The sequence below is a fragment of the Anabrus simplex genome, chromosome 2 (assembly GCF_040414725.1).
Source record: "Anabrus simplex isolate iqAnaSimp1 chromosome 2, ASM4041472v1, whole genome shotgun sequence".
Taxonomy (NCBI): domain Eukaryota; kingdom Metazoa; phylum Arthropoda; class Insecta; order Orthoptera; family Tettigoniidae; genus Anabrus; species Anabrus simplex.
Genome location: NC_090266.1, coordinates 282,044,772 through 282,058,967, shown reverse-complemented (window position 1 = coordinate 282,058,967; position 14,196 = coordinate 282,044,772). Strand labels below are relative to the sequence as shown.

The following is a 14,196-nucleotide window of genomic DNA, read 5'->3' as shown; positions in this document are numbered from 1 at the left end:
TCACCAAGTCTCTTACACAGCTGTGGCCTAGTGCATGTGGTCAAACATTAACTTGCCAATTAACAAAACATAGTATTGATAGTTCAAATCTTACATCATAAAAAAAATGTTTACATTGATGGGAAGCTTCAGTGCTTAAAGACAGGCCAGTTGTGCCACATGCGAGTAGTAAAGCACTGCTATTATATTTTATTGTGCGCTGCGCACACTGAACTGCTATACAGCCGCTTCACTCATTCCCCATGTATTCCACTGATGAATATGTTGACATGCTCCTTATCTACAGGCAAGCAAGAGAAAATTTGTTGCAGGCACTACATTTGTATCAGGAAAGATATCCAGACAGGCGACATCCGAATGCAAAGACTTTCTCAGTGTTGAAAGACATTTACAAACAACAAGGGTACTTCAGATGATACCATCTGTCTGAGAAAAGACTGTAACATCTGATGAGAAATTGGAGGCTGTGTTCTGGTCACAGCTCGCAATAACCTACACACGAATGCACAGGCAATTGCACAATAGGTGAATAGCCGGGCTGCCATATTGTGAATACTGCATGCGCATAAGTAACACCCCTACCTTCTACAGCTAGACCAGGAGCTCCACGGGCAGAATTTTGAAACAAATAAACTTTTGTCAGTGGCTTTAGAATATCTTGAAAATGATGCTGCATTCCTGTCGAAAATCCTGTTCTCGGATGAATCTCGATTCCACAATAATGGTACCATCAGCCACCACAAAATGCACTATTGGAGTCCTGACAATCCCTACTGTGTTTGACAAGCAGCCTATCAAGTGCAGTGGGGAGTGAATGTATGGTGTGAAATCTTGGGTGATCCCCTAATTGGAATGTGTTCCTTTCGGGGCCATTTAACAGGCGCACTCTGGCTTCACTTTATACACTTTGAACTCCCACATCTGCTGGAGGATGTGCCACTTGGAGACTGTTTAACGAACATGGTTTCAGCAGGATGGAGCTCCACCTCATTGGACGTTAGCTGTCTGTAACTATCTGAATGAGGCACATCCAGGTAAATGGGTAGCAAGGTGAGGATCTGTCTCTTAGCCCATCAAGTTACTGGATTTAACACCTTTACACTTCATTCTGTGAAGGGGGGCATTTGATACAAAAAGTTAACACCTAGGAGCCAGAAAATCCCGAGGGCCATTGACAACTCATTACCGAAACCTCCAAGTCAATAACTCGTACTGGGAGCCCTCTGGGAGTACGTACGATGACTTGGTCGCCGCTGGCCCGGTCCACCTGGACCGCCACGTTCCATCCTTGTGCGATGGCAAGGTAGAGTAGATTGGCTCTGTTGAAGAAATATTTCTTCTGTGCCTGGTCCAGGTGAGGCCAGGCACTCAGCCCCCAGAGGGTGGTCGCCGCGTTGTGGTGGTTGCGAGCTGTTGGAGTTATAGCGAGCAGGTCCTTGAGAGCCAGAGCAATTTGGTGTACCTTGGCGTCAGTAGGTAACGGCAATTCCTTGTCGTAAGAGGGTGTCTGCATCTGGCGCCAGTTGATGTTGCCCTCGAGAGGAGCTTCTGTCCCGCCGTTGTCGTCAGTGTAGTCATCCTCTAAAAAAGATTTGACTTTGGCTTCAACGAATAACTCTGGTTATGCTACAGTAAATTACAATATTCATTCAGCAGCATGCCCATATGTGCATAAACCAAGCAGCTCATCATTTTGACCACTTGCTAACATCACTTACCATTGTTGATGCAGTTTGGTTCCATCCACTACCTATTCCATCTTCGTCCGACCTTGATGACATATCGGCCCTTTTTAGGGCCACAGACATTAAGGGATGGTTAAAACTAAATACAGTTGAACCTCATTATCTCGAATCACCTCGGGGGCTAAATTTTATTTCGAGTTATTGAAATTTCGAGATACAGAGAATACAGTTTTTGAGCATGTATAGCACATAATTGAATCATATGAATCTACATGGTTATACTGAATACACTATTTTTAACACTATTTAAAAATATACAAACAAACTCTATTTTACTACATCACTTTAATTATAACACTTATTATAGTAACTTTTTAGAATACAGGATACATTACATACAGTAGTGAAACAAGAAACTTAGCTTACCTCTGCTAACACCTTTGTAAAAATTCCATTAGTCTCTTCTGTTTTTTACTGTTAACCTTCTTTTCTTCCACATACTTTTCAACAACATTTATTGCTGTGAAAACACTGTCATTTACATTCGACTGACTCTGTATGTAGGATCGAAGAATAGCCACTGCACTTAATGCCTGGTCTGCTGACGGTACAGGAGTAGGCAGCCCCATTTCTTCTTGTTGGGAATATTCTTCTTCTTATTCTTCTTCTTCTTCTTGGTTGGCAGCAGCATTGATGGTATCTATAGGAGGCTCGGCCACTTTAACGTCAGAGTCCATATTTATGTAAGCCTCAAACTTAGCTTAGCAGTTAACAAGCTCCGGATACAATACCCATTCTTCAGGAACAAGAGTGACTTTTTCCTCTTCATGTCCTGAAGCTCCTGAGTCACCTTTCAAAAATCCGGCTTTGCGGAAGCAGTCTACAGTTGTTTCGTGCTTCACATCAGCCCACGATTTACTCAGCATTGTTATCGATTCTAGTAGATTAATGTCCGATAATGACTCCTGGATTCAACACCTCTCAGAATTCTCTGAATAGCCCTCTTCCTATTGAAATGCTTCAAGTTTTTAATCACACCTTGGTCCATGGGCTGTTGTTTGGATGTTAAGTTCGGTGGCAAGAAGACCACGCACACTACCTTTTATTCCTGAACAAGCATCTTGGGTTGAGCAGGGCAGTTGTCTACGAAAAGGAGGGTTTTTCTCCCTTCGCGTTGAAACTTCTCGTCAATACCACGAAGCCGTGACTTCGCGGGTTGCTTTCGTATGTGACTGGTAATTAATTCACACCCGAGAAACAGCGAGGCTTTGCTGATTTTCCGATCACTAGAAGTTCTAGTTGTATTAGTTCCCAGCATCAGTGTAACCCTTTCCTTACTTGTTAACTGTTCCTCACAAACCCCAAATACCATATTGAACAGTCAATTTTGTATAAAATTTGAGTTACAGAGAATTTTTTCCTTCAAGAGAGAAAATGTTTCCTTTGAGAAATCGAGAAATTTGTCTAACCAAATTTCGAGTAATAGAGAAATAAATACATCTGAAGAATAGGGCAAATGGCCGGGAAATTTAAGTTACTTAGAGATACTTAAAATTTGAGTAATGGAGGTTCAAGATATTGAGGTTCAATTGTACATTCAAAAAAAAAGGGTATTCCTGTCTTGGACTCGAACCTATCTCGCATAAGCTCTTACCATCTACGCTATATTGCACTGTAATGCTATGGACTTACCATGTACCCGCCAACTACCTTTGAACGTCTCTGCATCATTTTTCATCTTTTTGACGTCTACATCTGAACTGCATTACTCGCTGGCTGCATTTCAACTGTGCACTGGACTCTGTACGACAGCTTCCTGCTGACATCATTTTCTACAAACGTCTCAAAGCCTCAAAAGTTCTTGGGTATTCTTTTTTTTTGCTTTATGTCGCACCGACACAGGTAGGTCTTATAGCAACGATAGGACAGGAAGGGCCCAGGAGTGGGAAGGAAGTGGCCGTGGCCTAAATTAAGGTACAGCCTCAGCATTTGCCTGGTGTGAAAATGGGAAACCACTGAAAACCATCTTCAGGGCTGCCGACAGTAGGGTTCAAACCCACGATCTCCCAAATACTGGATACTGGCCACAGTTAAGTCTTGGGTATTCGATTGGCTGTCTATTGGATCGGTGAAAGTGTGTTGTCTCTCTCTCTCCAACTTTCCTATATAACCTGGCCATACAAACTCATATTTGAGTCTCGTTTCAACTGCTGGAGAGAGAGGAGTTCTACCTAGTCAAATTCTTCACCCAAGTTCTGGACTTTGCTGCACCATGAGGTATGCAGATTCATGATTGAATTCTTTGTAATTCACTACTACACAGTAGGGAGATAGTGGTTTTGGTCATGACAATCCTAGAGATTTAATGAGTATACTGTACTTGGCAATGGTGATCAATGTTTCATTATCTATTTTGTTATATCACACATTATAAATTTCATATTTGATCCGTATTGACAATTGAAGCTCTTTTATAATAGTCAGTACAGGAAAACATGAGAGGACAAAAATGATTGGAAACTGTATTTTCTACAACATTTGTTATGTAGTATTTATCGATCTATGTTAGCATGTTCGATCCTACCTCACTAGCTCAGGTCATACATACAGCCATACTATTTTGAAGAGAGTTAGCGGTGACAGCCATTAACAACTGCAATGAATCATACGTATTTCACTTGGAAAATGTTAAGATGCCTTTATATTATGTATTCTAGCTGAAGATGACCCATAAAGGGTTGAAACTTGTCCTAACCTTACTAGTTTTTATGAATGTACATTCCATTTAAGTTTTAGTGGCTTATATCAACATTGTACTGAACAGGTGGACCAATAAAAATATATTTTTCTAAATATTTTTAAATTCAGCCATAGACTGCAACAGGACAGATGACAGTATGGTAGATTTTTTATTTTAGATGATCTTTCATCCTAAGGTCGCAAGTGACTCTGGTTGTTGTTCGCCTCTTCATCCAGGCTGCATTAATTCTCATGTTGACCACTTCGACGAGTCTGCCGTCATCGCCTGTCTTGGAACAGCTAAGGAATAAAACCTGTAAATATGGTAAAAATCTTCCCCCTAGTAATAATAAATCTTGGTGGTGGTATAGTAAGAATGATATACGGTGTTGAATAGGTTTTGGGTGAAGTTTTTGCATATACTGGGAAATTCTGGACTAATGAAAGCAACATATATTTTATGCATGTTAAAAGTAATTTGGGACCTTTTGTGTAACCTTTTTGATCTCATAAATGAATTATTTTGAAATGAAGTGGAGAAAATGATTGAATACATTAGTGTCATAAACTGGCAGGAGTGGATGAATTGGGGTAGAGAAAAAAGATTATCTGTAAAAATAATGCGGCATTAAAATGGTTTCATGGAGTAACAGGACTGGACTGTGAAACTTACAACATTGCTGCGATTGGATGGCTAATGTGTCTCTATTAAGCAGGCAGCCAACCTGTAGATATGACCATGTCAAATGGGTATCTGTTACAGGACCAGACTAATGAATGGTTCATTGATGGGAGGTAGCAATATTCTGAATTTTCAGGATAAGCCATCTTGATGGCTGAAGTTGCCTTGTTAATCTTATTGAACATGGCTAAGCAACTAAGAAATGTTAATAATCCTGCATGGCTGAAAGCAATGGGAAACTACAGCTGTAACTCCCACAGACATGCAGCTCACTTTGCACAATTGAATGATGTACTGATGATTGCATCTTCCATTAAGATCTCTGATTGGGAACTACATGTCAGTGGACAATCATCGGGAAGATAAATAGTGTCATTTTCTGAGTCAGAGCATAGATCATCAGAAGTTTCATTTGTTGGAGTAGATTAGAGAATGTAAAACAGGAAATGGACTAAAGTTAGATGCAGTTTGCGTAAATGTGGGGCTATCGTAGGTTATGATTATCATTTCCGTGTTTACGTATAACTAATATAATACAGTTTGAGGGATGTTCCACCATTCAAGACATTGTAAAATATATTAAACTAGAAGAAGAGCTGCTCGACTAATTGGTATGTTCCGAGCTGTCAGCAGAGAGATGGTGTGGAATGACATTAGTAGACGAATAAGTTTGAATGGCGTTTATAAAAGTAGGAAAGATCACAATATGAAGATAAAGTTGGAATTCAAGAGGACAAACTGGGGCAAATATTCATTTATAGGAAGGGGAGTTAGGGATTGGAATAACTTACCAAGGGAGATGTTCATTAAATTTCCAATTTCTTTGAAATCATTTAGGAAAAGGCTAGGAAAGCAACAGATAGGGAATCTGCCACCTGGGCGACTAGCCTAAATGCAGATCAGGATTGATTGATTGATTGATTGATTGATTGATTGATTGATTGATTGATTGATTGATTGATTGATTGATTGATTGATTGATTGATTGATTGATTGATTGATTGATTGATTGATTGATTGATTGATTGATTGATTCCAATAATTTGACAGAATTTTTGTCATTATTACCCAGACCAGAATTAATTAAATGGAAGTAGATCACTTCTGTCTTGTTATTATTTAGGATAAGTTTATTTGCCTGCAACCAAGAGGATGATTTGTGTAGCATTTCTATCATTTCTTCCTCAACATATTTTAAGTCTCTGTTGCTTGTTATGATAGTAACACAATCTGCATAGAGCACTGACCTACAGGGTAAATTACTAACAATATCATTTATATACACAATGAAGAGGAAAGTTCCTATAACTGAACCCTGAACCACCCCTGTTTTTACTTTGAGAGCCCCAGATCGTTGATTCTCTACCAGTACAATTTGATACCTGTTATTGAGGTAGGATGTAATTAATAATAACTCTAAATCTTTCACGCCATAGTAGCTAAGCTTACTTACTAATATATTGTGTGGTACTAAATCAAAAGCTTTGCTGAAGTCTAACAGTGTAGCACTTGTAATGTGGTGAGACTCAAAGCCTTGAATTGCTTCAGTCACAACAGCTTCTAAGGCTTTAATGGTGGATTTATTTGTTCTGAACCCAAACTGTGCAGCATTTAATAAATTATACCTTTCAAAATATACAGATAGCTGTTCCTTTGTACACTGTTCTGTTATCTTAGATATGATTGGAACAATTGAAATGGGTCGATAACTGCCTGGATCCATAACATCTCCTTTCTTAAACACAGGAATTGTAACTGTAATTTTTAGACAGTCTGGGAAAGTCCCTTCAGCCAGTATCCAATTGATGAGGTGAGTTAAAGGAATTATTATTATGTCAATAATTTGTTTTAGAATAAAATTACTTATGCCATAGTATTCTTCACAGTTTGAAGAATGTAGTTCTGAGACTATTTTGCAGACTTTCTTAGGGTTTATAACTTGCTATTTAAAGGGGGGTTTGTTATTTTTAGGAGTTACACTATTCTTTCGTAGATTGTTGTATGCAGTTTCATTGTCTCCAGATATTCATAGGTATGTTTGGCACTGTTTATAAAGTATTCATTAAGTACATTCGGTTCTTTTGGTTAAAATGGTTAAATATTTTGGTAATGAATATTAATCAAAGAGAGAAAGAGAGAAAGAATTATATATTGTTTAATTATTAAACAAAGAACAGATTACACCAGGAAGAATAGCAATTTTGGGAGTAAATTCATGTAGTAAAACTTGTGTTAAATTTTCTATGGGTGGAGTATTGAAAGACCTGGCATGCTACCCAAATTTAATTTCAGGGGTAAACAGTAACAGGTAAGGTTGTAAAGCAAATTTGGAGCCTCGTCAGCCTGAAGACCATCGCCTTGGGAAAGGGAGTTCCTTTACGCTCTACTGAGTTAATTATTCCTGTGAATCTATTGCAGGTGGCGGCCAATTTCGTTATTTGTATTTTATACTAGTTACAATTTATCCATCCAGTATTATCAATTTTGCCAAAGATAACACAAGCACGTTCTCTTATACCAAGGTTTAATGAAGTTTTTGTCCTTAATATCAACCAGACAGGTACAAGTATTTTTTAATATTAAAATAACAAAATCAGAACACAAAATAGGTATGATTTACATTTAACTTTTTGTTTTGCTTTTTAATTGGCAGGATCCCAGTACCAGTCAGGGACCGGAGTCTTGTAGGAAGGGGATCAAGCATGTAAATGTCATTGTTATCATATGTAAATTTTATTACTTCTTTAGCATTAGTCTTCTCCTCTATCTGGACATTATCCTTGTAACCAACAATCTTTACATACTGCTGACTAAATACTTCTGCCTTTTGATGATCCTCACCTACACACTCTCCTTGTTCATTAATTATTCCTGGAAGGTCCTTCTTGGAACCTGTTTCTGCCTTAAAGTACCTATACATACCTTTCCATTTTTCACTAAAATTTGTATGACTGCCAATTATGCTTGCCATCATATTATCCGTAGCTGCCTTCTTTGCTAGATTCAATTTCCTAGTAAGTTCCTTCAGTTTCTCCTTACTTCCAAAGCCATTTCTACCTCTATTTCTTTCCAGTCTGCACCTCCTTCTTAGTCTCTTTATTTATCTGTTATAATAAGGTGAGTCTTTACCATTCCTTACCACCTTTAAAGGTACAAACCTGTTTTCACATTCCTCAACAATTTCTTTAAACCCATCCCAGAGTCGGCTTACATTTGTATTTACCGTTTTCCACCGATTGTAGTTACTTTTCAAAAACTGCCTCATGCCTGCTTTATCAGCCATATGGTTCTGCCTAATAGTCCTACTTTTAAGACTTTCCTTTCTATCACATTTATTTTTAACTACAACAAAAACCGCTTCATGATCACTAATACCATCTATTACTTCGGTTTCTCTGTAGAGCTCATCTGGTTTTACGAACACCACATCCAGGATATTTTTCCCTCTTGTTAGTTATATCACTTTCTGACTCATCTGTCCTTCCCATATTAGCTTATTTGCCATTTGTTGGTCAAGCTTCCTGTCGTTCGCACTTCCTTCCCAATTGACATCTGGTAAATTCAGATCCCCTGCTACAATCACATTCCTCTCCATGTCGTTTCCCACATAGCTGATTATCTTATCAAATAATTCTGAATCCGTGTCAGCGCTACCCTTTCCCGGTCTGTACACTCCAAAGATATCAAGTTGCCTATTATCTTTAGAAATGAGCCTTACACCTAGAATTTCATGTTTGTCATCTTTAACTTTTTTGTAGCTTACAAATTCTTCTTTCACCAGAATGAATAATCCCCCTCCCACCATTCATATCCTGTCTCTACAATACACACTCCAGTTCCGTGAGAAAATGTCTGCATCCATTATATCATTTCTCAGCCATGATTCAACTCCTGTTACAATATCTGGTAAATATATATCTATTAAATTACTTAATTCTATTCCTTTCTTTACAATACTTCTTCTTCTTGCTCACACACATATTGTCATTTTTGTATGCGAGTATGTCGTAGAAGTCCGAATTGAATACAAGGTGTGGCCTGCTCGTAGTCTCGACCTAAACCCAATGGAGCATGTCCGGGTATATGCTTGGGCGATGTGCTAGGAGTCCTTCCCCTGACACACTGGCACAACTTCGGGTTGCGCTCCCCGTTGAATGGGAGCTCATACCACAACAGAACCTTCAAGATTTCATCCTGAGCATCCCTGATCAAATCACACCTGTAACTGCGGCTAGAGATGGTAATACCCATTACTGAGGCAATGGAAATATATTGAAGATATGTGGAAAATGGACTGCATACGAAACTGTGCAGAGCTTCAGGTTTAGGCATTTTCAAATTCATGTGGTGGACTGTTTTGATTGTGACAATCAATAATGTTTCTCAATTATTGAGCTGAAATTCTTCAGATGGGCTATTTAATTTAAAATACATTGCCATATTGTTGTAATTTCATAATATTTGATTTTTACCCGTTTTCAAATGGACTAACATCAAATTTTATCTGAAATACATAATATTTTTTGTTTTTTTTTTTGTTGCTGGTGAGTGTACGTACTGTATTCCATAATATAATATATAATGAGCAAACATTGACATTAGGAAATCTCTCATTTGTAACATATCTGTATTGTCAGTGTTGTCTTTGCTGAGTAGTTATAATGAAGTTTGAAATCTTTCCATTATCAAGTGTTATATTCACGACTCTAAAGATTAATGTGTATTGTTTACTCAGTTGCTTATTTGTAATTTTCTTCATTCCAGATACGAAGTTCCTAACCTAGACAATCACATTAGAGTACCAGTTTGTCTGTGGGAGTACAAAATGCACAAGTTCAGTCTAAACCATTTGTTTGGGCATCCAGTTATGGTGGTTGTGCCTGAAAATTCTTTTACAGCTGAGAATATGTATGAAATGGTACTGATGAAATTATGTAGGTACCTTACTAATCCCGATCGGGAAGGTCCAATGTGGCTTCTGCAGTTGAACAAAATGAGTAAGAAAAACCAATATATTTCTTTTATCTAGTTTTAAGATGTGATTTCATATCAGTGGAAAATGAAGTTGGTCTTCTGTCTGAATTCTTTATAAATGCAGTTATCACCTGTTGGACTGCATGTTGTTATATAAGTACAGTGAGTGTGGTTGCTTGAAATACGTTGATTGTATTCCAAAAATTATCATTTTTAAATGTAAAACTCTTATTACTATCTACAGTATTATCCCCCCTTTACATTCGCGCATTTTATGTTTTCCTATTGTTACAACATTTTTTGTTGGTCCCCTCAGATTTCCCTTGCTGGTAATGTAAGCAGTTTATGTTTACAACATTTCGTTCTTCCCACCATTTATGCCACATCAGGTTGTTCGAGATGGGAAAAAATTGAAGTGAAATGCTGGTTCAACTTACCTATAACGCTTCGAGTAACCACGACATGATGACCAAACAGGATGGCACACACTTTATGACAACACATGGGAAAAACTAGCCGATTACGAATATCAGGGGGAGCTATGCAAACCATGTGACAACTCTGATAATAAAAATTATAATTTTTATTGGTGAAGTGAATACCTGGCATGCTACTGAAATTCATTTTCAGAATTTAAACAGTGTTGGGTAAGGTTATGCGCAAATTTGGAGACTTGTCAGCACATGATCTTTGCCTTCGGAGAAGAGGAGTACAAGGCAAAACTCAGTTATTCATTTATTTCTGTATAAATAAACTCGTGTCCTCATCTCGAGGTGATGCAGCTCTTTTCAGGCACACCCCCGATAGTGGTGAGCTGCATGTACCATTTCAACCACATACCAGCCCTCCTGCCATTCTTAAATTTGTGGCAGTACCGGGAATCGAACCCGGGCCCCCGAGGACAGCAGCTAATAACACTAACCGTTATGCTACGCAGGCGGACATTTATTTCTGTAAGAACATATTGCAGTGGCACCCAGTTTTATTTCAAGTTTTGGTGGTATGTTCGTTGAATTTAATCGTAAAGTGGGGGGGGGGGGGGGGTGATTATTTTTAGTTGCACCCCAGTAAATAGTTTTATGTTTCATATTCTTATTATAGTTACTGCCCTTCAGGTAGAGAGTTGTTAATAGTTGTATTAAACGAGTGGCAGTTAGCTTTAAATTTGAATATGCTATTTGGACCAGTTACAAGGCAGAAGATGACTTGCTACTTTAATTTGAAAAATAAAATAAAAATGGCATTAGAAACACTACTCTGTCATTTCTCATTATATAACTAGTCATTTCTGTTTCAAATCCTTGATACAGTCAAATGTTTTAGCAAATGCCCCTTTAATGAATATTTCAGTTAAGCAATAAAAATTGTATTCCCTTCCTTTTCCTCCATCAGGCTGTATAAGAAATAATTTAAATGACAGTATATGAATGTTCGTATTACAAAATTTTCACTGTAACAAGGATTTATTTTGTGTACTTTAGTTACCTCTTCTTCTTGCCAGTTTGTTGGTGTCTGCATTTGGTCTGGATATGGCCCAGTTTTACGGCCAGATGTCCTTTGAGACACCAACCTTATGTTGAAGGATCACTGTTGCGTGATTGTATGGAATTGGTAGTTACTCCATTAGGTTGTTCTTATTTCATAATTCATTGAGTGGTTTATTGTCCCTGATCGCCAACTGATGTACACAGGAACTTGTTTTTGTTTCTCTGCTTTCATCTTAAAATGTCTCTTTTTCCAACTGGAATTGCTAACCTTATACTAATGGTGATTTACTGGAACTGGTTTGAATGTTCTATTGGAATGGAATTTTGCTCTCATCTACACATACTGTAGTTTTCTCACTTGATTTAGCAAGATTGTAACCATAGAATTTAAATGTGCATCCAGCACTCTTGTCAATGTCACCAAAACAACTATAGAAGGAAAATTAAATGTTTTCCTTGGAGGAAAAATTAAAATTTTGGAAGAAGTTAACAAAGGTCTAAAGACTTCCAACATAGCAAAGAATTATTCTGTCAGTGAATGTTCACTTTCAACATTCTTTAAGAATTTTAGTAAAATAGAAAAAAGTGTTGAGTTGGATGCCACTGGTCTGCAACAGAAACAGATAAGAACTGCAAAAAGCTCTATGCACATGGTTTGTGTCTTATGTGTGAGAAGAAAGTGGAGGTCAATAGTGGAGTCCTGTACAGCGGCCCAGCCCATGAGCTGCTTCAGCAATAGACGGCAATGGGCTTTAGAAGGCTCAAATATAAGAAGCCCGTGACGTCATCGCATGGGTGGGGCTAGGCAGCGCTATGTCATTCGCATGTGGTGAGCCAAGGACAGCGCTGTGGTAGATCTTAGGGCTGACTGCCTCAATGTGTGCAGTGTCAGTGGAGTGCAGTTCATTATGGTCGAGTGGAGATGAGCACATTTGCTGCGGTTTTCTATTTGACTTCCCCGTCTATCCTGTTTTCAGAAATGAATGCGGACTGTGACTTCAAAAGGAAAGAAACCTTGGCAACAAAACGTGAAGTAAAGGAAAAACTAGAAACTGGACAATGCAAGACTTTTTAACTGGGTCTGAACATCAAAAGTCGTATTTGGTCGGTATTCAAACCTGTAGTTGACAGTGATGAGAAAGATGTTCATTTTGTGCACTGAACGATCCGGACAATGCGTGTATGAATTACGAACATTCCAATCTTCCACTCCAGGACTATACCATAATCTGCCAAAGTAATGAAAGAAGTTTGCTTCATAGGCTGACATTGAAGATGGTACTGTTCCAACAGATGAGCTGGCAAGATATTTAAACCAAAATTGTGCCATGAAAGAATATATAGCATCCTATTGGAGGATAAATGAACTAAACGATCCGATATTTCACCAGACCGCCAAGAAAGTACTACGCATGCAAGCGACAAGTTCAGCTTCAGAAAAAATTTTCAGTTCAGTGGGCTTCATTCTCAATGCATGGTGGTCTCTTCTGCACCCGGACAATATTTTCTTTTTTTTATTCACAGTAATTTTGCCACCATTAACCAGTGACCAATAAACGACGTACATCAACTAGGTAAAATCTGTATTCCGGTTTTTTCATATCCTCTTAGTTTGTATTTTACTTCATTTTGAGTTAAATGCAAGAGAGACCCCTTGAACATGCACTCCCTCTGGATGGGGGTGGTGGAATAACACCCACGTTATCCCCTGCATGTTGTAAGAGGGAACTAAAAGGAGCCCCATAACTTGGGAGTGTGTATTGGCGACAATGGGGTCCGTAGCTGAGTTCTGGTAATGGTTCCACTTACCTGTACCAGGCTCCTCGCTTTCATCTATCCTATCTGACCTCCCTTTGTCATCTCTCGTTCTTTTCCGATCCCGACGGTATTAGGGCAACCGAGGCCTATGGAGTCTTTCATTTTCACGCCCTTCGTGGCCCTTGACTTTCTTTGGCCGATATCTTCATTTCTCGAAGTGTCGGATCTCATCCGTTTTTTCTCTCTGATTAGCGTTAATATAGGATGGCTGCCAAGTAGTACTCCTCCTAAAACAGTAAGCACCACAACCGCCACTACCTTGAATATGCTTCGTGTTGTTTAGATTCATTTTCAGTGAACTTGATGCCAATTGCATGCAAATATTAGAGTTTCTAATGAAGTTTCTGTTTGTGTTCTATTATTATTATTATTATTATTATTATTATTATTATTATTATTACAGTGCAGGAGAGATCTTTATCAATTTATTTCAAACTGCTATGAGCTACATTTAAAATTTGTCATTAGCACATGGGAATTCGTATCGGGAGCGATCCGAATAGACATGTGAAATGAACATTTTGTTGTACACAACGCACCCCTTATCGCGAGGAAGTAATCAAGGTAGACTACTCAGCCCGCCCAATGCGGTGGACTGCGGTGGGCTGTGTGGGACCAGTGCTGTGGACCAGTAAGTGGCTATGTCTGAAGAGGACGACACTGCATGGGCTGGACTGCTGGAGTCCGTGGGTTTGTGAGTGCTGCGTGGTGGGCCTCACTGCATGACTCTGGTCGATGGGCCAATACTGTGCGCTCAAGCTAGATCTTTTGCATCAACATTTAATTTAACTGACTACAAGGATAGCATTAC

At 38.6% G+C, this 14,196-nt stretch overlaps 1 protein-coding gene across 1 annotated transcript in view; it reads left to right on the top strand.

The window, feature by feature from the left end:
• LOC136863513 (ubiquitin carboxyl-terminal hydrolase 15) overlaps positions 1 to 14,196 on the top strand; it is a 463,080-nt gene that overhangs the window by 328,290 nt on the left and 120,594 nt on the right. Inside the window, exon 13 of the mRNA XM_068225978.1 lies at positions 9,871 to 10,103. Coding sequence (XP_068082079.1) covers positions 9,871 to 10,103 — 233 coding nt within the window. The remainder of the gene's footprint in view (positions 1 to 9,870; positions 10,104 to 14,196) is intronic.